At 39.8% G+C, this 26532-nt stretch overlaps 2 protein-coding genes across 4 annotated transcripts; both read left to right on the top strand.

The window, feature by feature from the left end:
- The first annotated feature begins 9711 nt into the window (after positions 1–9711).
- Positions 9712–17354, top strand: acat1 (acetyl-CoA acetyltransferase 1). Of its 2 annotated transcripts, none has more exons than XM_037749234.1 (12): positions 9712–9865; positions 10417–10467; positions 11021–11138; positions 12408–12503; positions 13039–13139; positions 13513–13656; positions 13770–13920; positions 14363–14458; positions 15417–15530; positions 16330–16394; positions 16692–16849; positions 16955–17354. In XM_037749234.1, exons 1-12 carry the CDS (start codon positions 9815–9817, stop codon positions 17073–17075), a joined length of 1266 nt encoding a protein of 421 aa, XP_037605162.1. In that variant the 5' UTR covers positions 9712–9814; the 3' UTR covers positions 17076–17354. The 2 variants fall into 2 exon arrangements, with proteins under 2 accessions (XP_037605162.1, XP_037605163.1); XM_037749235.1 differs by lacking the exon at positions 9712–9865 and adding an exon at positions 10052–10070.
- An 871-nt stretch (positions 17355–18225) lies between these two features.
- Positions 18226–25918, top strand: tmprss2 (transmembrane serine protease 2). Of its 2 annotated transcripts, XM_037747684.1 has the most exons (15): positions 18251–18333; positions 19008–19185; positions 19505–19555; positions 20384–20576; positions 20815–20907; positions 21037–21153; positions 21242–21371; positions 22668–22784; positions 22966–23006; positions 23185–23353; positions 23486–23655; positions 23768–23863; positions 24973–25115; positions 25193–25345; positions 25744–25918. In XM_037747684.1, exons 3-15 carry the CDS (start codon positions 19541–19543, stop codon positions 25750–25752), a joined length of 1446 nt encoding a protein of 481 aa, XP_037603612.1. In that variant the 5' UTR covers positions 18251–18333; positions 19008–19185; positions 19505–19540; the 3' UTR covers positions 25753–25918. The 2 variants fall into 2 exon arrangements, with proteins under 2 accessions (XP_037603613.1, XP_037603612.1); XM_037747685.1 differs by lacking the exon at positions 19008–19185 and having other exon boundaries at positions 18226–18333.
- Positions 25919–26532: the final 614 nt, after the last annotated feature.

The following is a 26532-nucleotide window of genomic DNA, read 5'->3' as shown; positions in this document are numbered from 1 at the left end:
TGCTGAGGAAGAAAAAAACAAAAGAGTAAGATGGAATAGTCACAGACTTCAAGGCACAATAGGTGTAGTGTAAAAATACATTAATCTTCTAAAAGTGGGTTGCAAATTTGCAACCGAAACAAGTAGCCCATCCCCCATTTGACACCCTGTAGATTCACCCAAATAAAAGCTTTCTGCCTGCTCCCCGCGGGCATAGAGGTGTAAACAATTAGGCCGAGTCACATGCTGATGCCGGCCAGTATTATTATGGTAATGACATCAGGAGTTTACTTCACCCCACTGGTCCACTTGACAAAACAAAAGGACAGACTGGGTAACGCATGAATTAGGTACCTGTGTCTCTTGTTAAAACAACCAGCTTTATTGAATCATCAGTAGTTTGCAACAGAATCATCCTCTTGTTGGTTGTTTCAAGTCTTTGGCTGTTTAACCCTCTGAGGAACACAATAGAGCTGTTCTGGGTTTTGTTAGGGGGTACAGGGGGTCTTAAGGGGGAGATAGCAGGTCAACAATAGATGTCACATAGAAGTGGTGTACATCATCTGAAAGCTGGGAACCTGAAGATTAATGCAGCTCAGCACTGTGTCAAGTTGTTCTAGTAATAACTCAGAAATAAACACAAATTGATGAATTAATTAATAAAAAACGTTGTGAAAGTGTATAAGGGCTAAGAACATTATGATATATGTTTATGATGTCCATTACAGCTCTATTATGTCTCATAAGTTGTTGCAGCAATTTTGGGGTTGATACCATTTGTTACACGGATTTGGTGCTAAATTTAACCTCTTTTTTTTACCACTCGAGAATTGATTATAATGATCAATAATCCCTTCAAAATACCACATTAAGACACCAAGACCTTGAGGAACACCATAGAAAAAGCCATGCTGTGATTTGGTATCAAAAACTTTTGACATTTTGAGATTTCTGCAAGAATTGCATTTTTTGCCGATTGGATGGCGAGCACTTCTGTTCTGGAAACTGTTTAGAGGCTGTGATTACAGGTCATTTTATACAGTGAGGTCAAGTTTAAAAAAAATATTACTATATGAAATGGTCTCACTATGGGGACTAACATCATCACACATGAATACAATTGGACTCATTGGATCCACAAGAGTCTCAGATTTACAGTGATACCCAATTTATGCAATTCCAAGACTGTTTAGGGACCCTAGTATGCAGAAATATTTAAACACACAATTTTAGAATAGGTGAAAATAACACATTTATACTGCATCCAAAACTGCATGTAATTATCATAAAATGGACATGCATGTAAAGGGGAGACTCATGGGTACTCATAGAACCCATTTACATTCACATATCTTGAGGTCAGAGGTCAAGGGACCCCTTTGAAAATGGCCATGCCAGTTTTTCCTTGTCAAAATTTTGCCTAATTTTGGAGCGTTATTTAGCCTCCATGGTTTTCTAGTTTCATATGATAGCTGTACCCTCGCTCCAGCTCTAAAACTGAACCTGCTATAGCCTTTTAAGACAGTAAAGTCAGTCGGGGGTCAGAAAAGTGTAGATATACACACGGTTTCTATCCCATCTTATTTAGAGCTTCAGGGGAGATTCAGAGCTGGGGTCCTGTCCTTCACGTCTGTATGTAATCTCGGCTGAAATACAGCCCAAACTGACTGAAAAATGACATGACCTTTCCTTTATGGCACAGATGTGGTTGAGGACTTTTACTTGTAATGGATTATTTTTGTGGTATTTCTACTTTACATCTTCCACCACTGGTAAACAGAAGGTCTCTATGGTAAAATAAATATACAGATGTAGAAGAAATTAAAAAAATGTAATAAAAAGATTTTTAAAAAACAAGGAGTTGAATTAGTCCACCATTATAGGTAGAAAAATATTGCAAATGTCTGCATTCTAGGTAGAAGTGCATGCTACTGATCAACTTTACTGCCCTTTATTTTAGGCAAAACTCAAAATGGAGGAGCAAGGCACAGCAAGGTTACCAAGATAAGTGCATTATCTACTGATTTAAACTAGCTGAAACATCAAAAATCTCTCTGGTGATGGAAGTTCTCCCACCACTGAACTGAAAAGCAACGTGCAGAGCTGTAATTTGACCCCTGCATTTCTCTCTCCTGTCCTGTACTACTGGCTTTGCAGGACGTGAACATCAGCATGTCGTAAAAGAATGTCCTGCCGCTCTCTGCGGGAGTCTCTAAAGATACTGTATATGCATGGCGGAGTGGGAGGGAGGGAGGAGGGGAAAGGCGTTAGGTGGGTCTCAGATAACAATGCTGTTGTTGTGTTGAGTATGGGGCAGCCCTTCCATCACAGCTGCTGCCTGTTGCTGTCTTTTCCCTCCTTTTCACTCTCTCATTTTCCCTCTCCAGTAGTAAGAACACTGAGGGGGTGGCGGGGAACAAGGCCACAGGGGAGAGAATGACTCCAACAACTGCTCATTCTTTGAAAAATGATTGTTTAAACTCACAGAAAGAAGTAATAATGCAAAGTAACCTTGTGTTTTGTTTGTTTTTGTGGCACACATAATTATCATATTTTGTTTAAAGGGGCTATATGTGAGAATGAGAAATTGCTTGTTAACAGGGACACCTGTGGCTGTTAAGTCAACGACACCGACACACACGAGACTGAATGTGATTGACAGGCATCATGTTGATTAACGTTAGCAACATTAGCAGCTAAAACCACAATATCACTGTATATTTCACACGCTTGGTAGTATTATTAGCGGCCCGGCCGATGTTGATACTAGTATTAACTTTTCCTGCTTTAGCCTCCCGACCGTGGTCAGAAGGACCAGGGGAGGCACCGTAGTGTTGGTGTCCTGGGCCGGAGTCCATAACGTTACTCGCTCCGGAGTTAACCCCCGTCACTCCACTCAGCTGCCTGGAAACAAGACACGGGACACCTCTGTTGGTTTTGAGGAGCTGCAGCTTTTATTTCTGCACAAACTGCAACTTCCACTGAACATTCACTTGATTTTCTCAAAGCTAAACTAACTCTTCTTGTTCCGCTGCTCGCCTGTTTTCTCACATACTCACCGCCACTCTCTCTCTCTCTCTCTTGCTTCACCACTCACTTCCCATGTGCACACAAACAACACCAGTTTACGCCTGACGGCGGTCACATTCCTGTTTTTTGCAAGACGGGCTTCACTAACTTTGTTTTTTTTTGTGCTTCCGTGGAGTTTGTGTTGGAATCTGAGTTGTGGTGGGGGCTGGTCGTTTGTTGGTGTTAGCGGACTCCATTTCTAACTGAATGTTAGCTACGGCACTCGCAAGCGCGCATTACGTCACATCCGCTGTATTTTCCGGAAAAATGGGTCTGGGTTCTTCACTTTAAAAGCAGTCTACAGACTGATAGAGGAAACCTAGGTTAGGTTACAACCGGTTCACACATTGGCAATAAAAAATGATTTATACTTTTAAGAACTTGTAATCCCTTTAATGGAAGAATAATTGGAGCTTTGAGTTGACTCAGAGGTAACTGGAACAAAACATTGGCATAATCCTCAGGGGAGGGCGACAGGATGAAGGTAAAGGTGACCTCGTCCAACATCCAAAGCCTCTTTGACAGAGGGCAACTTGTCAATTTATCTTCTTCACTCTCTCTCTTCCATACACACACACACACACAAACACATGCTACTTGTCTTGACCAGTAACAGGTGAAACTGGGCAGCTGTGTTGTGCGCAAACACACGATCTTAACTGCCGCCCTGTGAAGCAACCATTGGTCACAGTGGTGTAGTATGTGTGTGCTGCAGGCAGGTAGAGAGATGGCTGTGAATGGATCAGCTGGATGTAAGGAAAATCTGAGTCCCTCTCTCTCTCTCTCTCTCTCTCTCTCTCTCTAAGTGGATTTCTCCCGTGTAGTGAAATGCAGCCTTCCCATATGGAGCAGCGGGTAAAGCCAGATTACACCAGTTTGTGTGAGAGGGGCTCCAGAACCACCAGAGTTCATGGCCTGACCCCACACGAACATGAAGGACACATTTTATAGTTGGAGCAACTGTTGTCTTAACTCTTGTGCAATCAGCTGAATAGTAGTGTTCTATATGATATTTGTGTTAGTAATTAGATATTTAATTGTTGAAATGATAAAGTTATAACCAAAAACGGACTAAACCTGCAGAATTTACCTTTTTTTAAAGGACGAAATGTGACTAGAAAGATGATTAAAGATGATACCTTTCTGCCATTACAGTTGAAAATCTTCTGAATTACAAAAGCCAGCTACTTTTCCTTATATTTCTTTAGGTTTGTGTACATGCATATTAATAAAGAAATCAGTACAGTTATAAATAAACTATGCAAAATGACAAATGTGACAAAACGTGTCACATGCAGTTTCTAAAAATAACATCTTGAGTTGTATTTGTCCACTCAGCAGTCAAAGGAATGTGTTGGAGCGTAAGGAGGGGAGTGCCCATGACCTGCCTTTAACACAGTAGTCATTTACATGTGAGAGAGGGCGGAGGCTCGCCCAGTGGCAACGCTGCTTAATAAGCTCAGTAACAATAAACCTTACGTCGGCTTTAACCATTGATTAGCCAACAGCTGACACCACGAAAACAAATCCCACAATGACAATTAATGCATGCTCTGAAGGCGCGCCTTTTTATATGGAAAGTATCGCATTGTTGGGTCATATCTTATTCTCTCAGCTGAATGGAACTAATCTGTGGTTGCAAACAATGAAATGAAACAATAGGAAGCCCGAGAAGTCAACGCGTCGACACAAAGACGAGCACGCATGATGAGTTATGACTGATGATCTCTGACACAGCGGCTATGGTGGCGGGAGAGGACTCTGAATTACTTCCATTGGAGGCCATATGCAGGGGATCAGAGGGACTGCTGCTGCTGACCCTCCCCCACTATCTACTTCCTGTTTTTCATGGTTGTCTGCTCGCTTCTGCCTATACAATACCAGCTGTGTCTGGAGACATTCCAGCTCATACTATACAGCTACCCTCATAAAAACCGTGACTGTGGGCCAGAGGATCCTATATAAACAGAACACTGTAGAGACAGATTGCATTGATCTCCTCTGCTGCATCATAGCAGATCTGCTTATCAGGAGGCTCGCTATAGAGGCCTTTTGAAATGCTTTAGCTGCCAATTAGTTATCCAGCTTCAGTGGATGCTTTTTTGTAAGTCTTGAGCTTTTCAGCTTTTGCACCGGGAAAATAGAAACTGCAAACCTGTCGAGTAAGAAACAACTTGAAACCATGTGATATATCATTTGTATTAGCATAGAAGTTACAGGGTAATCTTATCGTAATCTAAATATACTGCAGAGCATGTCAGTCGTTTTATCTGCTACAGTATGTAGGTAATCGATATTCAGAGCATTAATATAGCAGAAAACAACTATTTGCTATGTGAAGATATAGAGGAGTAAAGAAAAAAACATATCTTATGCAATACTCAGCATATCGCTAAATGTTTAAAATTGCAATAAGATTGTATCATGACTTAAGTATTGTGATAATCAGCCAATTAGACTGTTGTCAGTCTATTAAATAGGCGTTATCAGTCGCTATAAGCCTCATAGACATGAGTAAATAGGGGCCTACTACACCCACTAGTAGGTTTTTATCATCAATTATCATGGTAGATCACCAAAAGAAGGTATAAAAGAACAGGACAGGGACCTCTAGCGACCGTAGTAATTATGACACGAGCAGATGCAGAAGTCAGGCACAGTAGTATAGACAGTGTGAAACTCCATAAGAGGTAGAGGTCAGGGACGACGCATGGAACACAAAACACAAGGTTTTTCCCTTAACTTAACTGTTTTTTTCTTTTTTGCCTAAACCTAAAGAAGTTGTAGTTTTGTTGCCTAAACCCAAAGAAGCCTTTTTGTTAGTGTTCAAAACGTGACGTTTCATTCAGTTTTACCACGTTAGAACGTGTTGGTTTTAATTATCTCTTTTACTTTTACAAAGTATTAGGCGTAGTAGGCCCCTAATGACCCAGATTTATGGTGCTTATAGCGACTGATAATGCCTATTTAATGGCCTGATCAGGTGCAGCAATATAGTATTGTGGGGCCTCTGGTGATTCCCACCTCTAGTAAACACTTTAGCTCTGTCAGCACTGTTGCCGTTATTATTTGCGCTGTTAGTGCTGTTAGCTCCGTTAGCTGCTAACCGCCGGCTCAGCCGTTGCCATGTTGAGAGCCGTGTGGAGGCAATAGATAAACTCTGAATTTCATATTTAGCACATTTAAAATGTACAACAAATACTGTTGTGGGTTTTTGAACATTTTTTTAGGGAAAGCATGGAAAACACAAAATAGTACATTCATTTTGACTACCAAGGAAGCCTATAGACCCTTTTCACAGCAGCCATTTAATGTTATTCATTTCAACCTGTTTACCCTAAAATGACATGCCACAATGGCTGCTGTGAGTCAAACATACAGTAAGTGGTGGAGAGTAACAAAGTACATTCAATCAAGTACTGTACTTGAGAACAAATTTGAAGTACTTGTACTTTACTTGAGTATTTTCACTCGATGCTTCCCTATAATTTTACTCGACTGCACTTCAGAGGGAAATATTAGACATTTTACTCCTTTACATTTATCTCACACCGATCGTCACTTTGCAGATTAAGATTTTACACACAAAACATATGATCAAGTTATAAATGATGATGCATTGTTATAGCTTACTGTAAATTACCCAACGTTAGCTCTACGTCAACCAAATACTACATGGAAGTACTCCTTACATGTAAATGCACCAATAATAATGATGATGATCCAATAATATAATCATAGAATATTGTTAGGGGCCATTTTGCATGATGATTACTTTTACTTTTACCTTTTGTGGCTAATACTTCAGTACTTTTAAAATGTTTAATTCAAGAATTTTATGGTATATTTTTATAGTGTGGTATTACTACTTTTATTTAAGTAAATGATCAGAATACTTATTCACCACTGCGTACATTATGTGTATGCTGCATATGATATAGTGCATTTTAGTTACTTGGCTTCGTGCAGCTGAATAATATAAGTAATCACATTTTCAGTTGGAAACATGAAAAGAGTCATTAACCTTATTACTGTGCAGGTAAATCACAATTATTGTCATGTTGAAAACATTTGGAAAAATGTAATTTGTAATGCATTCATATGTATGTCATATGTATTAACTTTGTGTTTTTATACAAAACATTGGCACCATATGGAACATATGCCTGAATGCTATGTGAAGAAACAGATGTGCTAAAATGAAAATGCATGTGTGCTTTTAAAATGCCTGCATATATAAAGTATACATTTCTGCATGAATAGAGCACCGCATTTTGTATAAGTAGAACATGATCCTACAGTGATCTCTAGTGGTTAAGATGAAAAACGCAGTCAGTAGCTTATGAAAAGTATTTTGCAGCTCAACTTGCAAAGAGGTTCAGACCTACAGCTGCATTCAAACAGCACACAGCTGTTACAACTGTGATGACCTTGGTGGTGATGATCTTATTGCAGCCATCCCACTGACACTCATCAGAATGTATCACGGGTCCAAGGGCCACCCCACAGTAGGAGTGTGAACTCTTGTTCACACTTAAACCTCTACCTTCATTCATCAACCTGCTGCAGGGCCGGAGGATGACCTGGAGGTCTGTGTTTCTAGTCTGAGTGAAGAAGATACAGTGTGTTTGTTTAAAGGGGAATACCACCTAAATTAAGAATTCCAATATGTTTTTTTTCCCTACGGCCTTGGAAAGTTCAATCAATGTTTGTGAACATGAGCTGTTCTCTCTCAAAGCCAGAAACCAGAGAAGGAAGTCTTACATTTGTGATGTCATCAAGTATAAAGTGTGGAGCTGCTCCATGGAGAACGAATGAGAGACTGATTTTGTGGATCCACAGAATGTTTGTTTTTTCTTTTTTTATACCCACTTGAGCTTTATTTTATTGTTGTGTTCTCAGTTGTGAAACAGAAAATGTACCCATATACTCAGAACATTCCCCTGTGTGCTCTGAGTTTTAGCACTCTAGTTTTTGGATTTGAGAGAGAGTTGTTCATGTTTGCTAATATTTTTGGACTGTCTTAGACCATAGGAATATGTATGTAAGTATGAATTTTGAAAATGTGCTTAGTTCCCCTTTAAAGCAATGAGTAAAAGATAATTTTGGTGGTGATCATCCCGCGATAAACAACCTACAAAGAAAACAATTATATCTTCAGAAAAAAAGTCTCTCTTTTAAGTCTCTCTTCTCTTAAAAATGACTGAAAGTAGTTTTAAATAGGGAATAATTTCACACTTATTCTATCACAAAACTTGCTTCAGTTTGGTAGAAAGTTCTATAAAGCAAGTATAAAAAGGCAGGGAAGAGAGATTTCTCTGTTGAGGAGTAAAACTTTACATGTAATGTGATTATAACCATCAGAATGATATAATCATTACATTCTTGATACTTGCTGGATACATGAGAAACCAAGATGCATGGGGAAATGCAAGTTTACAATAATAGATTTGATAATAGAGGTCTCTCATTTCTCTTAACGAGGAGGTCAAAGGTCACTGACTGACACTATAAATAAGCCTGATTTGAGTCTAGGTCATAAGACGGGAGCTTATCTACTTTTTCTGTAGTGTGAAGAAGCTTAAGTCAGTGTCAGAACACCTCCATGAACATGACTCCAGCCTAATGAAATGTATTTACCAGCAGCAAAATATCACAATGGAGAAATCCTATATTGTGTCCTCCAGAAAGTGTTTCTGCTTAATTGCATTGTAATGGATGACTAGGAAGCTGTGATCACTCACTCAATTTGAAACAACTTGAGAGTGAGCACCTTCCAATAGTTTCTCCTGACTATTTTCTATCTGAGGTATCACATGACTTTAATATCCCTGAAAACTTTGGCTCCAAATCATAAAGGTACCCTTTGGAGTTTTCTCTTAAACAAACACAAGTTATGTTTACAGTCAGTGTGTCTTACCAAACTGCATTATGGGTATTCTTGAGGCCTAACACATGTCAACAAACGTTTGTAAAGCCAAGTTCTGAAGAAATATTTTAAATCCTGTATTGTTTACATCCATCTTCTTTCTTTCAAAGATCTTTTTATTAATTGTCAATAATCAATAGAAGAGTCCCTATACAAGGAAAGTCAATTTTTGTTTTTCTTAACAACACTCACCTGTGACACAACACATCAATCAATCATACCTGACAACAACTTACACACAGACAAGCCACAGCTGGCCACCATGGACCTAACTGATTCTCAATCATGGATACATAAAATTCAAACTGTAGAGAATACAACACAGGGAGAGTATCCACAGATAAGTCATGAAATAATAATAAGAAAATGAGAAAAAAAACAAAAACATTTAATATATATATATATATATATATATATGCCTACATACACCCACACACATACACGTATATACACATACACACATATACATATACACACATACACACATACATATATATACACATATATATACACATACACATACATACATACACATACACATACACACATACATATATAGAAAAATAGAAATATAGATTCTATATATATATATAACTATAGAAAAATAGATTATAGTATAGTAATAGTTTACATCCATCTTACTTGCTAGAAGTCTTCTTCACTGTCTTTCACATGTATAGTGATGCCATTGGTTAAAAAACTACAACAACCACAATGCCCAGCCAACGATGACGTCAGGGGAAACACACCCCTCACTGTGATTGGCTGATGTTTTTATCCCTCCGCTGCATGGCTGAAGGTGAAGCGGGTCTAGTGTGAGTCCTCTCTCATTCCAAAATGTCATCCAGTGGACTTTTAACCATGCGCACTCACATCTGTAAACGACTGGTAAGTGACGGAGTGTAACATAATCTGTTTGGGTTTGTCTGTTTTATTGTTTTATTGCAGAGGAATGCTGTAGAGACAGTCTGGCTGGATATAAACACACAAGGCCCAGCTGGTTAACTCAGAGCAGCTCAGCTAACCTTATTGTGTCTGCGCAGCGTCCTTGACTGAAGGAAAGTAACAGCTGGAGAACACCTGAGAACTCCAGGTGTGCTTTAGGGATTTAACATCACTGCAAAGTCCACTTCTCAACAAAATAGAGATGTGAACAATTACAGCAACAACAGTAGGCTCCAGTTAAAAGCCAAACAAAGGGTCTATTTAACTGGTGACAGGTAGGTGCCAGCTGCTTGTATGTGCCCTACTTTTAACACTTCTCTGCTTGCTTGAGTTAAAAACGTTACTTGCCTAATTAAGTTGACACAGAATTGTATCAAGGAGCTTCAGGTTGAACAGCAGACTTGATTGGACAGATCAAAATGGGATTAGATTAGGAACTCTCTCATGTATGGAAGATGATGATTTATCCCCATCTTTGTCCTTTGTCATTGTAGGCTCACAGGTACCTCACCAGAACCTTCTCATCTCACCCTTCTTCGCTCAATGTAAGTTCAGTGACTGACATTTTAGATTCTCATAACAATTCAATGTTTGGACTGCAAACTTCCCAGCCAACATTTGTATGTGGGGCCCATGTGGGTAGTAAATGGGCTGAAAAATGGGCCCTGTATGGGATTGTCTGTGGGTTCCATAATGGCCCCATGCCAATTGCTCTTGTGGGTTTCATGCAGGAGTACACTGGGTGTTATAAGGGCCCAATCTGGGCAACATAAACCAAAATCCATCTCGGCCCCAGGTTTAAGTTCTATGTGGGAACTACATAGGGACTCCATGGCCTGAAATATGGGTTGTTAGTGGGTTTGTCCACAGTTTTCATGTTTGCCCCATGCACTCACTTCCCAGTAGTGACCCAACTAGGACCCACACAGGTAGGCCACATGGGGAGCCCATGTGGGACCTACTTAGTTGATCCCAGATAAGATGCCCATTTTGGGCCCATACCCACTTGGTACCCAGGTACCCCCAGCATAACCCATGTGGGGCCCACATAACCATGTTGGTTGGGTTATAATGCAGACTTTTAATGTATGGTTTCAGGAAGTCGTCATTGTCAGTGCAGTCCGCACTCCAATGGGCTCCTTCAGAGGCAGCCTGGCAGCAGTACCAGCCACCAGACTGGGCTCCATTGCCATTAAGGGAGCCATAGACCAAGCAGGTAAGTTCACTTTGTTCAGAGAAAACTATGGCTAAACGCCTACTACATACATACTACTGACGAACACAGTACATTCTGCTTACTGCGTTTCTCAGAAGTATGCAGTATGAAATTGTTAAGTTGATTTATTTTGCTGTATGCTAGGTCAGGCTTTAGCTTTTAAACAAGCCCTTAAAGCACTGGATGAAAAAACAAACTCGTACCACTATTGCAATATAATTGAAAAAAATAACTTATTGAGCTTTGATATTTTTTTTATATACGACCAATATTGGTTTCCTTTTATAAGATACTGCATGGTTTAGCTCCACCACCCCTTAAACAATTTATTCTAACAGATCATTGTGAAGTAAAAAAAACAGGATTATCATCAAGGGGAGACGGTAAATATAAAACATTGACTGACAAAATTAACTCAAACTGCTTTTTTAGTTACAGCAACTAAACAGTGGAATGATATTCTTACAAATATTACGGTGGTTTTAGTTTTAGTCAGTTTAAAACGTTAAAAAAAGGGTCATGTTGTCTCAGCAAGTGTCTCTCTGCTCCGTCAGAGGCAGCTCTTTCCCTCGCCTCTTCTCTCGCCACAGCGTGTTGTTCTGTAGCCAGATAACCACAGGTTTCCGTTAATTTTATAATGGAAACTTGTCTTGTGATATTTAAACAAACCATCAACAGGGAAATAAAAGCATCTCGTCTACGAGACCAGTCTTTTGAGAGGAGGAGAGAGCTGGGAGCTGGCTGGAGCGTGACTACCCGGCAGGCGCTAGCTTGCTGTCACAGCTGTTTGTGGAGCTTCTAAACTCCAAAAACGTTGGAGCAAATGTTCAATTCACCATCTAATATTGTAAAACTGTAAACATTCAAAATCTACACAGTTGATTTCTCCCCTCAAAAATTTTCAGAAGTGAATTTAGTGATGAAATGGCTACGAAAAATGTGCCTTTTTTGGCTGCTGCTGACGTGACCATAGCCTGTACTGTTCCAGCGCATTGAATTGTGGGATACAGTAGGCGAGGTAGACTGGTCAGATGCATACTGGAGATTTTTTCCTAATCATTATGACATCTGGGTATTTTTGGCATACTGGAGATTTTGCTTTTGTTGGCAGTTTTGAATACAGCCTATATTCTTCCATGTAGGCATGGATATGCTAATACACCAGACGTATCAAATTACCTGAGTTTCACACGAGTAAGGTGGATTCCTGCTTTGAAGAGAAGAAGGCTGTGTGTATATTTAATGAGCTGACTGATTTCTTGTGTTTAGGAATCGCTCCTGAAGAGGTGAAGGAAGTCTACATGGGCAATGTGCTTCAGGCAGGAGAGGGACAGGCCCCTACAAGACAAGCTTTGCTTGGAGCAGGTATGACCACACTGGTGTATTTTCACCCTCATTTCAAATATTGACTTTGCACAAAAATATTGATGTCCAGAAACCAGCTCCACATGCGCTGTAGTTACAAATCAGAGGTGATTGTACATAAAGCAGGATTGCCATCTTTTTCCCTTTTTAAAGCTGATTGTGAGCAGTTAATTAGTCCTCCTGATTCTGTATATATTTCTAATGTGAAAGCCACACATCATGTATGCATATGAAAACCAAAAGTTTTATAAAAAGGTTTATAATGGTTTATCTCCAGCAGCGTAGAGACCTCTTATATCATTATTGATATAAAAAGTTACAGGAAACTGATGTGAAAACCTATTAGTAACACAACAGCTATGATTGACAGTTCTTTTCTCTTTTTTTATCACACACAACAGATCACTGTGAAATAATATAGTACCCTTGTCAAATATACGGCTCTCCTGTGCCAGACTGACACACAAAAGCAAGATAAGTTTAATTTTGTCTATTTAATTTTGCCAATGCAAATATGTTTGTATTGTATCTTCAGGCCTGACCCTCGGCACTCCAGCAACAACCATCAACAAAGTCTGTGCCTCCGGGATGAAGTCCATCATGCTGGCAGCTCAGAGTCTAATGTGTGGACACCAGGTAGCCTTGGCTTTAAATACACTTTCTCTCTTCTGCTTCGCTTGAGTACAAATAAAAACAGAAATCTGATTCCAGGCAAGATCATGGAAAACTTTGTTGTCACCAAAAACAAGCTTTGTTTACCCTGAGATGTTTGGTAACTTTCATGCTATTAGAGTATGGTCACCATAGACTACACATCTTTATGTTCTTGGACAGAATGTCTGTACTTTCCAAGTCCTGTGAAACACAATAAGATACAGAAGAAGTGACCTTACATAAGCTGATACACATCAAACACTCAGGGTTCACTGACAACAGGGATTGGGGTTCAGTGCGAGACAAACAATAGTTGTCACTACATAAAAGTGTATGGCTGTGTGTGTGATTTAAGGATGTGATGGTGGCAGGAGGCATGGAGAGCATGTCCAACGTACCTTATGTGATGTCCAGAGATACTCCAGCCTACGGAGGAACGAGGATGGAAGACCTCATTGTCAAGGATGGACTCACTGATGTCTACAACAAATTCCACATGGTAACTATCAACCTCCTGTTAAATATTACCTTGTTATATATTTTTACTTTTTAATTTCATCGGTTTCATATTTGATCTGCTTTCAGTTGCTTTGCCTTACTGTCTTTTAACAGGGCAACTGTGCAGAAAACACAGCCAAGAACAGCAGCATCACCAGAGAGGAGCAGGACGCCTACGCCATCGGCTCATACAGCCGCAGCAAAGCAGCATTCGAGTCCGGTGTGCTGGCCAAGGAGATTGTTCCAGTTAGCATTCCCCAGAGAGGTACAGCAAGTTGGTCTAGGGGCACTGCCGTTGGTCATTTACTTTATCAATAGGGCTGCCCAAGGGTAGGGGCGTAACAAAGGGGGCTCGTCCGGGATACTCTCTATTTTCCCTTGAACAACTCGACAACCGAGTTTGATGAGTGGTAGTTTGCAATTTGTTTAAAGATGGCCTTTAATCTTCAGGATTTTGTACATAGTCCTAATTTGGATAAAGTGGAGTCATGTCGTAAAGGTGATTTGCTTAGCATTGCGGCACACTTTAACATTGCAGTGTCTAGATATGGTGTTAAAAAGGAGAGAAAAGCTAAGTTAATATAAAAACTGGTTGAGTTAAAAGTGCGAGAGGTTCCGGGTTCAAATCCCGGAAAAGGGAAAACAGCACAAAAACACATACAGCCGTAACACAGCGCCGCATATCTGATGTTGACCTGGTTTTGTAGGCAAACCCGATGTGGTCGTGTCCGAGGATGAAGAGTGGAGGCGGGTCGACTTCAGCAAAGTTCCCAAACTGAAGGCCGTGTTCCAGAAAGAGAATGGTAACAATGCAGTTGTTATTACTTCCATTCATTAATTATCTGAGTTGGGAATAACATTAAGCCACTTTTTGTCTAATTAAACAGATTTGTTTAGAGTCATGCATCATACTTGTACATTAATTCTGTTTCCACAAAGATTTTATTTATACCAATTTTGCATCTTTTTGCAAGTTTTTCTGCTTCTCATTTACCTTCTATCCTGTAATAACTTATAATAATACTACTATGCTTGTTCTTCAAGTTGTACTATTCTGCTGCAGCTGTTCATAGAGTGGTGCAGGCATGACGTATTTTTGAAGGCCAACCCGAAAGTTAGACTCTCATGGGTTCCCATGACAAAAAGCAAATGGGATTTTTCCATTGGCTTTTGGACTATTGCAGAAAATAAGCTCTGTGGCAAACAAACATTTATGATACTTGCACATTTTGTTCCGTAAAATAATCTTCACAAATGAACACCACTTTTATGATTTTTGAAGCGTAGATGCAATTGCCAGAAGAAAAAAGCTAACGTTAGGCTATGAACAAACTACACCACAGTCGCATGAGCGGAGTATACACAACAAGCGTCAGTGTTATCACTGTAATGACGTTTTTTTTGTAGTATCATTTAACCACTTGTTAGCAATCACATTTTTAAAGACATATGGAAGCTTATTTCAGGCATCTAACTAAAAACCCATGAAAAAACCCCATTGACTTCCAGATGAGGGTTCTCAAAATGCTAAAATGCTGCTAACTCATTTCTGGATTTTAGGACTCATTCCTGCACCACTATTAACTTTGAAATGTCACATGTCCATTTTCACACACACTTGTCAGTTTCATCCCTAAGACCATTTGTTGTAGGTTGAGTAACTCAAATAGTTACAAAAATAATAATAGTAATCAGAATGCTTGCTCAAGGAACCTTTTTTTGTTTGAATGTACATTTTGTTTTGGGTCACTTGCTTTTTAGGCACAGTGACGGCAGCCAATGCCAGCACCCTGAACGATGGAGCAGCCGCTCTTGTTTTAATGACGGCAGATGCTGCAAAGAGACTCAACGTCACTCCATTGGCCAGAATTGTCTGTAAGCTAGATACACACACACACACACACACACACACACACACACACTAAGACTAAGCTGTGCTTTCAGAGCTTAACTAAAAATGAGGTTTTATCACACAGCAGGCCTACAGATGAAACGTAAAACTGTTGGGTTTATTCTACAGGCTGATGGTAGGTTGGTATGCTAGACGAAAGCCATAAAAGGTTTGTTTCCTAAGTTGGATGATATGTGTAGGCAATTACGACCATGTAAAAGCCATCATCAGGTTGAAATATAGAAAATAAAAAACGATTAAAAACTATTTCAATCTAGTTTCACATAGCCAGACCTGTGTCAGCGCTATAGAAAGGTCTGGCTCCACACATTATCATTCTGGTATAGGGGGAATAATGCTCTGGTTTGTTTGTATTTCTTTAAATCAATCACAATCGTCTTGAGTGGCGCTAAGCATATGATGGGGATGGTGCCCTTGCAAAATAGATAGCGGAAGGGGAGGAGAATGCTGTGTGAGATATGCTGCGGCTTAAACCCATAGCCTACATCCGGGGAGTCAGACTAATTTCAATCCAACACCAAACCTCTCAACAAGCTTTGAGCTTTGGACAGTGTATGGCATCCTTTTTATTTTGTTTACATTTAGAAAAAAGTGGAGGAAATTAAAAAGAAATTACAAATACCTGTCTTTATTTGTCAAGATAAAATAAATCAGGCACTTGTTTGTGTGTTTCCCTTTACTGTATCATTAAACAGGATATTTTTATTCGTCATAGTTATTGTTAAATTGCAGGATTAATATGTAATATTTTTTTTGCCATAGCTTTTGCTGATGCTGCTGTTGCACCCATTGATTTCCCCATTGCGCCTGCATTTGCTGTACCAAAGGTGAGTCTGAGCATGTAATTAGTAGTTTATAGTAATATTGAGTCTGATCCAGTACTTATATTTACCTAAATATTGATTAAATATGGCACAATGAAATGAAACCGCTGTGACTACTAAATCTGACACACTACTTTTCACGAGCTACTTGATCCTAATAGCCTCACTCATCTGAATTTTATAATCCACATTTAATTCATGTAAAAGATGTGCTCTATCCTGAACCACACCCAACTGTGTTCATAGATGCAGTTCTGTTAGAACATCCTAACACTTCCACTGTATGTGTGTGTCTGTCAGGTCCTGGCTGCAGCAGGGCTGAAGAAGGAGGATATCGACATGTGGGAGATCAACGAGGCTTTCAGTGTGGTCGTGCTGGCCAACATCAAGATGTTGGACATCGACCCTGCGAAGGTCAACGTCAACGGGGGAGCTGTGTCACTGGGACACCCCATCGGGTAAGCAGCTGAGAGGGACTCTTACAGACTGGCTGGCCAGTTGTTTTGAAAGAGACCTTTGACGTGACTTGGTGACAACCGATACTTTCTGTCTCTCTCTGTCAGGATGTCTGGGGCGAGAATTGTGGGTCACATGGTGCACAACCTGAAGTCAGGCCAGTACGGGCTGGCAGGCATCTGCAATGGAGGCGGTGGAGCTTCATCTATTCTGATCCAGAAATTGTAGTAAAGTTGATGGGAAACCTCTCTCTCCCTGATACACTCTTTGTTACACTGTGTGTTCACTACCTGTTGACTCCAAATGGTTAATGTCAACTCCCTTACTGAGAAGAATGATTCTGTTACATTGTTAATGCCAGCAGCCTTACCCAAACTGTAGGACTCGACTCCCATGACTACAGTGTTTGAAACACTCCTTTGTTTGATGAAACATACTGTGCGAAAAAAATTAGTAATATTTAACTCTGAATTTAAATGTTTAAATAAATAGTTTTTATGAAACCACCGATGTGTTATTGACCTTCTGTGACTAAATGTTTGACCTACACTAATTTAAGTTTCACAACAGGTACATTGCTTTAGTTGTAATATTTTCATGCTTAATGTAAAAACTTACATTAAGTTTACATTAAACTAATACTACAGTAATATAGAGTTGGCACTGTCATCTTCAAGTTGGCCACTAGATGCAGCAATTTCCCCTGTAATGTTAAGTGCACTCGTGCATGTTGCAGTAGTGAACAAGTCCAAGCTGAATTTTGTGGTGCTCATATTTATGGAGCTGATTTCCTGCCAAAACTGAACCTACAGAAATTGTTTTACAAATGCCCTACGATTCACTGACAAACACAAAGTTGTTTGCAAATACAAAACATACCTATCAAACAAATACACAACATATTTCTTGACACGTCTTAACACGTCATTTCACAAGTCTGAATGTCATGGCAAGTAGGTGATGATTAGCAAGTAACATATTTGAAAAAACAGCCCAATATCTAACCCAAAATGTATCAGATATTACCCCAACATGATTTAATAATTATATTCTGCTATTTCCCAATGAGCAGATAATAAATAGCTGGATATTTTGTTCATACATTTACAGGAAAATAATACTATGCTAATTGATGGGCATGATTGCAAACGCTTTATTTCCACGTCCACAGTTTCCAGTTAAGTTGGTAATGATCAGGAAGTAACTTCTTTACAATTTCTGCAGCTTTATTGCAGTATGCTAAAAAGTTACCAAAGGTTGAAGTGATGTGACTCAGTCACTGACTCTTACTGGATGACTCTTGTCATTCATTCCTTCCTGTTCCTGCCAGTTAACCCAGTCAAACGTTTGAGTTAAATATTAACAGGGTCTGAAAGTCCTTCAGCCATCCGTATTTTGAAGTACTGACTTACCCATTTGTTTGGACGTTACTGATTAAACACAGCGGACGTTTCTCGTTCGGAGGACGGACAATAGTGCGCACAATGTAAGAACAAACTCTTTTATGCCTTTTCACTTGACTTGAACCTGTGTTTGTCCTATATCTAAATGATAGGTATGGTATGTCAAACAAGCCGTGACCGCTTGTCACCTGTTGACTCCTCTGTCACTATGACTATAATAGGATGCTGGAAAGCATTGCCTAACATGTTACATCACTGCTTTACTATTTCATTGCACTGTATTTTTAGCACTGTATGTGCAGTTTTAGTTAGAAAGAACAACCACATTCTAGACAAGGTTGTTTTATTAAATGTCTGTAATTTGAAGAGGAATTTTCATGCAGGAAAATTTAGATTTTTGTACAGATGTTTGCTGGCCAACAAATATTTCCAACTACACAAACTGTTCTGTGAAATCAGGGAGAGAGAGAGAGGCTGGTTTTGATGGGGGGATGACATTATTGGTGCACAAAGTTACCATAAACCTTTACAATAAGGCACATAACACTGTAAATCACAGTAAATGCATATCACACTGCTAAATTGAATTCCTTTTACTGTTGCAAATCAATAGACGGCCACTGCTGGATGAACACGGCCCTCTGCTCATTATTTTCACTTCATTCACCTTATCTCAAAGCCTGATGTGGACAGAAGATAATGAGTATCAGTGCTGGCCTTCATCAATACCTGCTGTTTGCCTGTGTCATTTTTGAAGTGTTGTATAGATCAAGTGGCGTACAACAGGCTGGCTTGTGCACACAGTGGGAAAGGTGTGGTCATGGCTGTTGATTACATGGAGGAATGGGAGGGCGGGGGGACATGAGACAGAGAGAAGCAGAGAGTGGAGGGACAGACAGAATCAGAGTGCTGGAAGAATTTGTGGGAATTTCAAGGTAGGTGGAAATCTGGTGAAAAATGTGGATAAATGTGTTTGTAAACTCCAAATAAGTCAGCCTACTCAGGTATCATATGAGTACTTTTGAATTGTGGAACAGATCAGCTTGTAGCTTGTTGGAAATTATCAGTATATGGGGGGAAATGAGTATTTCTGATATGAATTTTGTTATGTTATATCTTGTAACTTAACATTCTAATGAGCAAGTTGCTCAAACTACTCTCTTCTTTAATGAATGCTACAGTTTAGTCATAGGGTGCGTCATGTACTGTACTTATGACCAGTGCTTTGTTCATTTTTAAAAAAAACGTTTCAAGGTTCGACAGTGTCCAGGCAGAGTAACCAGTTTCAAAATGAATGATGATCAGGTAAGTTCCATTTCACAGAAAAAGGCAACATTTTTTAAATGTCTAGATTTTCATTGCTTTCATATGTTTTTCTTTATTTTAACAATTTACTATTTATTTCACACCACTGCTCACTACAATTGTTAACGTGAAATTAATGATTTTTCGGTTTGAAGCCAGATCACGTTTACCTATAGCAGGGGTTCTCAAACTTTTTGGGGCCAGGGACCCCTTAAAGGGGAGTACATTTACCAAGGATCCCCTCATAATCTGTATCATTTTTGCTCTTGGATATTAACACCACTTTGTGTTGCCCTGATATTCCGGATGCTTTTTAATCAGATGTTGCTTTAGCTTGGCTGGCTTCATGTCTTTGTTCGCTATCACCTGAAGACACATGATGCATTTTGGTCTCCCGTCGCTGTCGCTCATATTTTCTCAATTTAGCTAGTTTGGTCTTAGTGTCACTTGATGGACTGACTCAAATATTTCTCCATGCTCGCCAGCTAGCTAGCAGGCTAATAAGCTAGGCAGCAGCAGGAGCGGTTCGTTGCGCCCTGAGTGAAGTGACATGACAGATTGATGTGATGTGTCACAATCATATCAGAGGTTTTATTGGCCCGAAACTAACGTGGGTGGGAGTATTAGACGCAATATCCTTGTTTTATTGGTGCAAAAGGTCCCCATATTTACTTTTTAATGATACAGCACAATTTTATAATTTATAGCTAATTATTTTGCGGACCCCCTGATAGCGGGACATGGACTCCTGGGGGGTCCCCGGACCCCACTTTGAGAACCCCTGATCCAGAGTATGTTTTTTATTCCTTCTCTTTAATGTACCTCCAGACAAACGGTCCCACCTATGACAACATAGGGTTTCAGCATGAGGAAGGAAGACCACCTCCAACAGCCCCACAACAGGGTATATACCCTTACCTCCCACAAGAGACCCCCATCTATGTTGCCGTCATTCCCCAAACCATCAACACCCACCACACTGTGACACCCGGAACACCACATGACACCGGAGGAAAGAAAGGTACAGTAATATATGATGTATGTTGTATCACCAGCCTTTTGTGAAGAGATACCGTGTGGAATGAAAAGATGGGTAAACAATGACTAATCATAAAGCAAATATCCAGAATGAAAAACATCTTCTGTACTTTCATATAATCATTAACTTATTTTTATGTACACTTTAAAAATAGAGTCGGGGTGGAATGGTAAGAGGTTAATTGGTTTTATCACAACAATTTTTTTGTCTTGCCTTGCAGGAACAAAGAAATGTCCCTGGAAATATATATTGTGTGGATCTCTGTGTGTGCTTGTTATCCTGGCAATGGTCGGCCTCCTGCTCTGGTACTTCTGTGAGTTCATCTTATTAGCTGCAAAAATCATCATCACATGAATTTAGTGTGATGATCGTCTCAGCAGATTCTTGTGCGCTCTTGCATGTGTGCTGTATGTATATATATTTTATATATGTGTTATTCCAGTATACTACCAGTGTTTACTGGGGAAGTCGTGCAGAACTGGTGGGAAGTGTTTGAGCCCCTCCCAGTGGTGCGATGGTGTAAGGGACTGTCCTCGCGGAGAGGACGAAACTCAGTGCTGTAAGACATTAAAATCAACACACACACACATACATTCTGTCAGCGGACATCATGGTGGCTGAAGAGCATTGTCCTCTCTGCTTCACAGTTCGCCTCCACGGGACCAACTTCATGCTGCAAAGTTACTCATCTGACAGCCAGAAGTGGATGCCGGTGTGTGCTGATAACTGGAACAACAACTATGGGAGAGCTGTGTGTGAGCAGATAGGGTACAAGAGGTACTGATTGTCTTCTTCACCATTGTTCACGCTCCCGTTCTGCAGAGGCTAACTTCTGTGTAAAAGTCAACACATACCATACTGCAAGACGTATGGGAATTTTGGAAGCCATAAGCAATTATATTGCTGCTGGTACCTTAGAATTCCCATGTTAAAATAACAAGTATTCAGTGTTTTCTTCATAATGTATTGTCAGAAAGGAAAAGCCACTGAAACATGTAGACTGTCAAATGATGCTAAATTTACCGTTTAAAAACCAGAAACACATATTGAGTTTTAAGGATTAACACTTGATAGATTCCTTGCTTTAAAGGGGCTATAAGTAAGAATCAGAAATTGTTTGTTGTTGTTGTGACACTTGTGGCCGTTAAGTCAACGACAGTCAGCGTCTTGTTGCTCGCGCTTGTGCCCGCACTATCGACACACACAAGTTTGAACGTGATTGACAGGCATCATGTTGATTAACGTTAGCAACATTAGCAGCTAAAACCACAATATCGCTATATATTGCACATGCTTTGCAGTAATGTTAGCTTAGCAAATGAAGGTCCCTCCATGAGTCGAGGGCTGGGCCGATGTTGATCCTAGTGTTAACTTTTCCTGCTTCAGCCTCCCGACCGTGGTGAGAAGTCACAGGGGAGACACCGTAGTTTTGGTGTCCTAGGCCAGAGTCGATAATGTTACTCCCTCCGGAGTTAACCCCTGTCACTTCACTCAGCAGCAGGGAAACAAGACACATTTCTGCACAAACTGCAACTTCCACTGTACATTCCCTCGATATTCTCATAGCTAAACTAACTCTCTTCTGCTCCGCTGCTCACTCGTTTTCTCACACACTAGCCGCCACTCTCTCTCTCTCTTCCTTCACCACTCACTTTCCTCGTGCACACACTCTTTGCACTGGCTCTGCTATAGGGATGTCACGAGAACAGATACTTCGGTACCATGTCGATGCCAAAATTGTAAAAAAGTGACTGTACTCTTTTTCTACAGTACCGAAGGTACCGTATGATGGCTGTAATTGTCATTGGTAGTGATATGACAGTGAGGAACATTTTCCCACCGGTTAATAAACTTGTGACAACACCAGTGTTACCGATTACACCGGACATTTTACAAGAAAAGATGACGGTTAAAGAATTATTTTTATTTATTACTTACTTTTACACGCACATTTTGAATAACTGTAGTCAGAGAGGAACCTCCGTAATATCAACATTGGACGACTTAACTGGCTGAAATTCAAACTTTTTAAAAGTATATTGATCGCTGATCCCATGTTTGTCCACCCCACAGTCAGGATTATGTGTCCTACACCCAAACCAGTCCAGGTTCTTTGGCCTCAGGGGGATACATGAAGCTGAAGCCAGGAAGTAACCATGGATCACGTATACATTCCCTGCTCACTTACAGGTATACCACCCCACCTATCACTGCATAATAACATCATGCACAGTACAGCAGTGATTACATTCTCATTAGGAGCCGAATCCATCTTATTACACGCTGTGTACATTTAGAACTCCTGAATAAGTGTTGATCATTTTGGATTTGCTGTCTTCAATATGAATTTCTGTCATCCTTTCCTTTGCAGCCACATTTGCTCAGCCATGGCAGTCAAACTTCATTGTATTGGTAAGCTATTGCTTTAACTAGGACATGACTACAGCACTGATATATTTATGAGTTTAGGTGACAAGTGCAAAGCTGTTCTAAAAATGGGATTTAGCCAGCCAGGCGGTGGTAAAAGGGAGCATATATCTAAGAGAACAGAACTTTAACTTCACCTAATACTCTTTTCCTCCACCCTCAGAATGTGGAGTGAGTTCAGCAGCCCCCAGTACTCGTATCGTGGGTGGTACGGAGGCAGTAAATGGGGCCTGGCCGTGGCAGGTCAGTCTCCAGATTTATGGTCAACACATTTGCGGAGGCTCCATTATCAGCGCTTACTGGATCCTATCTGCTGCACACTGCTTCCAAACGTGAGCGCCTCGTCTTCACACCATTAAAGGCCCTTCATGCCATTTATCTTGTTCATATTTTTACTGTCTTTTGATAGACATTCAGGAAAGTATCTGAGATTTGTTTTCCCTATGTTTGATTATTTACCTCAGGCACTCCAATCCTGGAATGTGGACGGTAGTCTCGGGCGACGTGAGCTTGCTTGTGAACTATGGAAATGGCAAAACAGTGAGAAAAATTATCAGTAATGAAAAGTTCAACACAAAAACCAATGACCATGACGTTGCTCTCCTGAAGCTCAATATACCTCTGACATTTACAAGTGAGTACCAATAAAAGTCATGTTTCATCATTTGAATGATGATTTGAACTGTCAGTTAATTTTTGCATTGATAACAGCAACACTTTTGAGCCCATACATGTTAATGTCTCAGGAACAGTGAAGCCAGTGTGTCTCCCCAACGTTGGCATGGAGCTCTCTGCTGGACATCAAGCCTGGATCACAGGATGGGGAACCTTGCAAGCATCTGGTGAGCCAAACGCTAAATGTATATGTCTAACTTTCCATATGTTGTCAAATGCAGAATATATACTAGGGTTGTCAATCGATTAAAATATTGAATCGCGATTAATTGCATGATTGTCCACAGTTTATGGCAAATTGATCACACATTTTTTTTATCTGTTCAGAATGTACCTTAAAGGGAGATTGGTCAAATATGTTATAATCTTATCAACATGGGAGTGGGCAAATATGCTTGCTTTTTTGCAAATGTATGTATATATTTATTATTGGAAATTAATTAACAACACAAAACAATTACAATTATTGTCCAGAAACCCTCACAGGTACTGCATTTAGCATAAAAAATATGCTCAAATCATAACATGGCAAACTGCAGCCCAACATTCAACAACAGCTGTCAGTGTGTCAGTGTGCTGACTTGACTATGACTTGCCCCAAACTGCATGTGATTATCATAAAGTGTGCATATCTGTATAGGGGAGGCTAGTGGGTACCATAGAACCCATTTTCATTCAAATATCTTGAGGTCAGAGGTCAAGGGACCCCTTTGAAAATGGCCATGCCAGTTTTTCCTCTCCAAAATCTAGCATAAGTTTGGAGCGTAGTTTCGGCTCCCGACAAGCTAGTATGACATGGTTGGTACCGATGGATTCGTTAGGTTTTCTAGATTCATATGATACTAGTATCTTCACTCTAGCTTTATTTCGTTGTACCATGTACAATGACAACAAAGCTTTCTATTCTATTCTAAACGTGAGCCCACTACAACCTAAACATTTCAGCTTGCATTAATGCGTTAAAGAAATTAGTGGCGTTAAAACGGATTTGTATTAATGCGTTATTATTGCGTTAACTTTGACAGCCCTAATATACAGTAGATATAACATGTTGACTGTGAAACCACCAAACAAAACTCTGAACTTCTCATTCCTCCCTGTAGATTATTTGTCCAAATGTTTCAGGGGTCACCTGCTTTTTGAGGCTGAAAGTCCAAGGAGGAAGGAACAGTGTTTTTTAAAAAAAGGGAAAAAGTCCAGAGTGCTCAGAAGTTCAAATCAGTGTGATGTGCTTGACTGAGCTAACTGTGGTTATGCAATCATTAATTTTTTTCAGGACCGTCCCCTGACAAACTGAATCAGGCCCAGGTGAGCATTTACAGCAGAGAGATCTGTAACAGCCCTGAGGTGTTAAATGGAGAAATCACTGAGACCATGATCTGTGCCGGCAAGCTGCAGGGAGGAGTCGACACATGTCAGGTTAGTCTGAGTTCGCTCTCTCTGTCGCACACGTACACGTACACAAACACACTAACATGAGATATTTATTCCCGCAGGGTGACAGTGGAGGGCCCCTGGTGGTCAAGCAGGGAGGTGTATGGTGGCTGGCAGGGGACACTAGCTGGGGGATTGGATGTGCTTGGAGGAACAAGCCAGGAGTCTACGGCAATGTAACCTACTTTATCGACTGGGTATATGGACACATGCAGGTACAGTATGTGCATGCAGTAGAGATGTAATACTCTGTATTCTGTACAAATGTGATTTAAAATTTTCCAAATGCATTGTTGCTTTTGAGTAATGAACTAGAATTACCGCATTGCACTTGTATAGAGTGCTACAGGAATGAATCCTAAAACTTGGAAATGAGTTAGCGTTTTAGCACTTCCGGTTCCCTCGTCTTGAAGTCAATGGGTTTTTTAATGGGTTTTTAGTTAGATGCTTGAAATAAGCTTTTATATGGCGGTCTGATGCATGACAACCCGAAAACATAACGCCTCCGACCACGGCTGTCGCAGGCACAGAGTATTAAAAAGACTAATAATGACTAATTATTCTAGTCTACAGGTTCATATTTTTAATTCTATTTTTTTTTTAATCTCCACAGAACGAGTGACAGAGTTCTCAGCGAACCTGAAGATGAACCTCTTCTCTTAATCAGCAATACTTCTTTTATTATACACTTTGCACTTTAAATCTGAAGTTCCCAGGGAACTTATTGATCAGGAAGATTTTCATAAAACAAAACCAAAAGATTGTACAAATAAAACAGATGTATCATTCATTATTTTTTATATACTTGTCATTACAGATTGATTGTTTGTATTTGAACAAAAATCAAGCTATTTATTTGTTGTAATAAAACAAATTTTGCACAAAGAGCTGAGTTTCAATTTGACATTGTGTGACAAATGTGCTGTAGACCCCAATAGGAGTCGCCAAAGATTCACGGTGGGTCGCGAGGCCTTCTTGATTTTAAGAGGTGTAAGACAACTTTTAAAAAAATATACAGTTGGCCTATATCTTAGCATGCCATTAATTTCTGTTACGAAAACTAAATAAATTAAATTGATATTTTTTTTATTGATTATTATGTAAGATATAAACTTAAAAAAAAATCTCACAGTATAAGGGCACAGCTAAACAGCCTCATCCTGCATTAGAAAAGTATCCAGTTAAAACAACCAAAGAGCTGATAGAACAATGGCCAAGTGTCAGGGAGAAGAAAACACTGAATTTGTCAAAAAAAAGAAGACTATAGAGCATGAAAGATTGTTAAAATATTTTAAAATACACAATACAGAAAGATAATTGTATTAAAAGTTACAAAAATAACAGGAAAACTCATTTCTGATGCAATATTGGAAATAATCATCACAAAATTCATCCAAATCAC

This window comes from Sebastes umbrosus, chromosome 17 (assembly GCF_015220745.1).
Source record: "Sebastes umbrosus isolate fSebUmb1 chromosome 17, fSebUmb1.pri, whole genome shotgun sequence".
Lineage (NCBI taxonomy): Eukaryota > Metazoa > Chordata > Actinopteri > Perciformes > Sebastidae > Sebastes > Sebastes umbrosus.
The sequence above is the reverse complement of the archived record's forward strand: the minus strand, read 5'-3'. Positions and strand labels throughout refer to the sequence as shown.

Bases quoted from the DNA above. Each gene is read 5' to 3' on its own strand.
- acat1 (XM_037749234.1), top strand. From the start codon at position 9,815: ATGTCATCCAGTGGACTTTTAACCATGCGCACTCACATCTGTAAACGA. The intron at 13,140-13,512 runs GTAGCCTTGGCT...GTGTGATTTAAG, and splicing joins GTCTAATGTGTGGACACCAG to GATGTGATGGTGGCAGGAGG. The intron at 13,657-13,769 runs GTAACTATCAAC...GTCTTTTAACAG, and splicing joins TCTACAACAAATTCCACATG to GGCAACTGTGCAGAAAACAC.
- tmprss2 (XM_037747685.1), top strand. The intron at 21,154-21,241 runs GTAAGACATTAA...TCTGCTTCACAG, and splicing joins AGAGGACGAAACTCAGTGCT to TTCGCCTCCACGGGACCAAC. The intron at 23,656-23,767 runs GTGAGTACCAAT...TTAATGTCTCAG, and splicing joins TATACCTCTGACATTTACAA to GAACAGTGAAGCCAGTGTGT.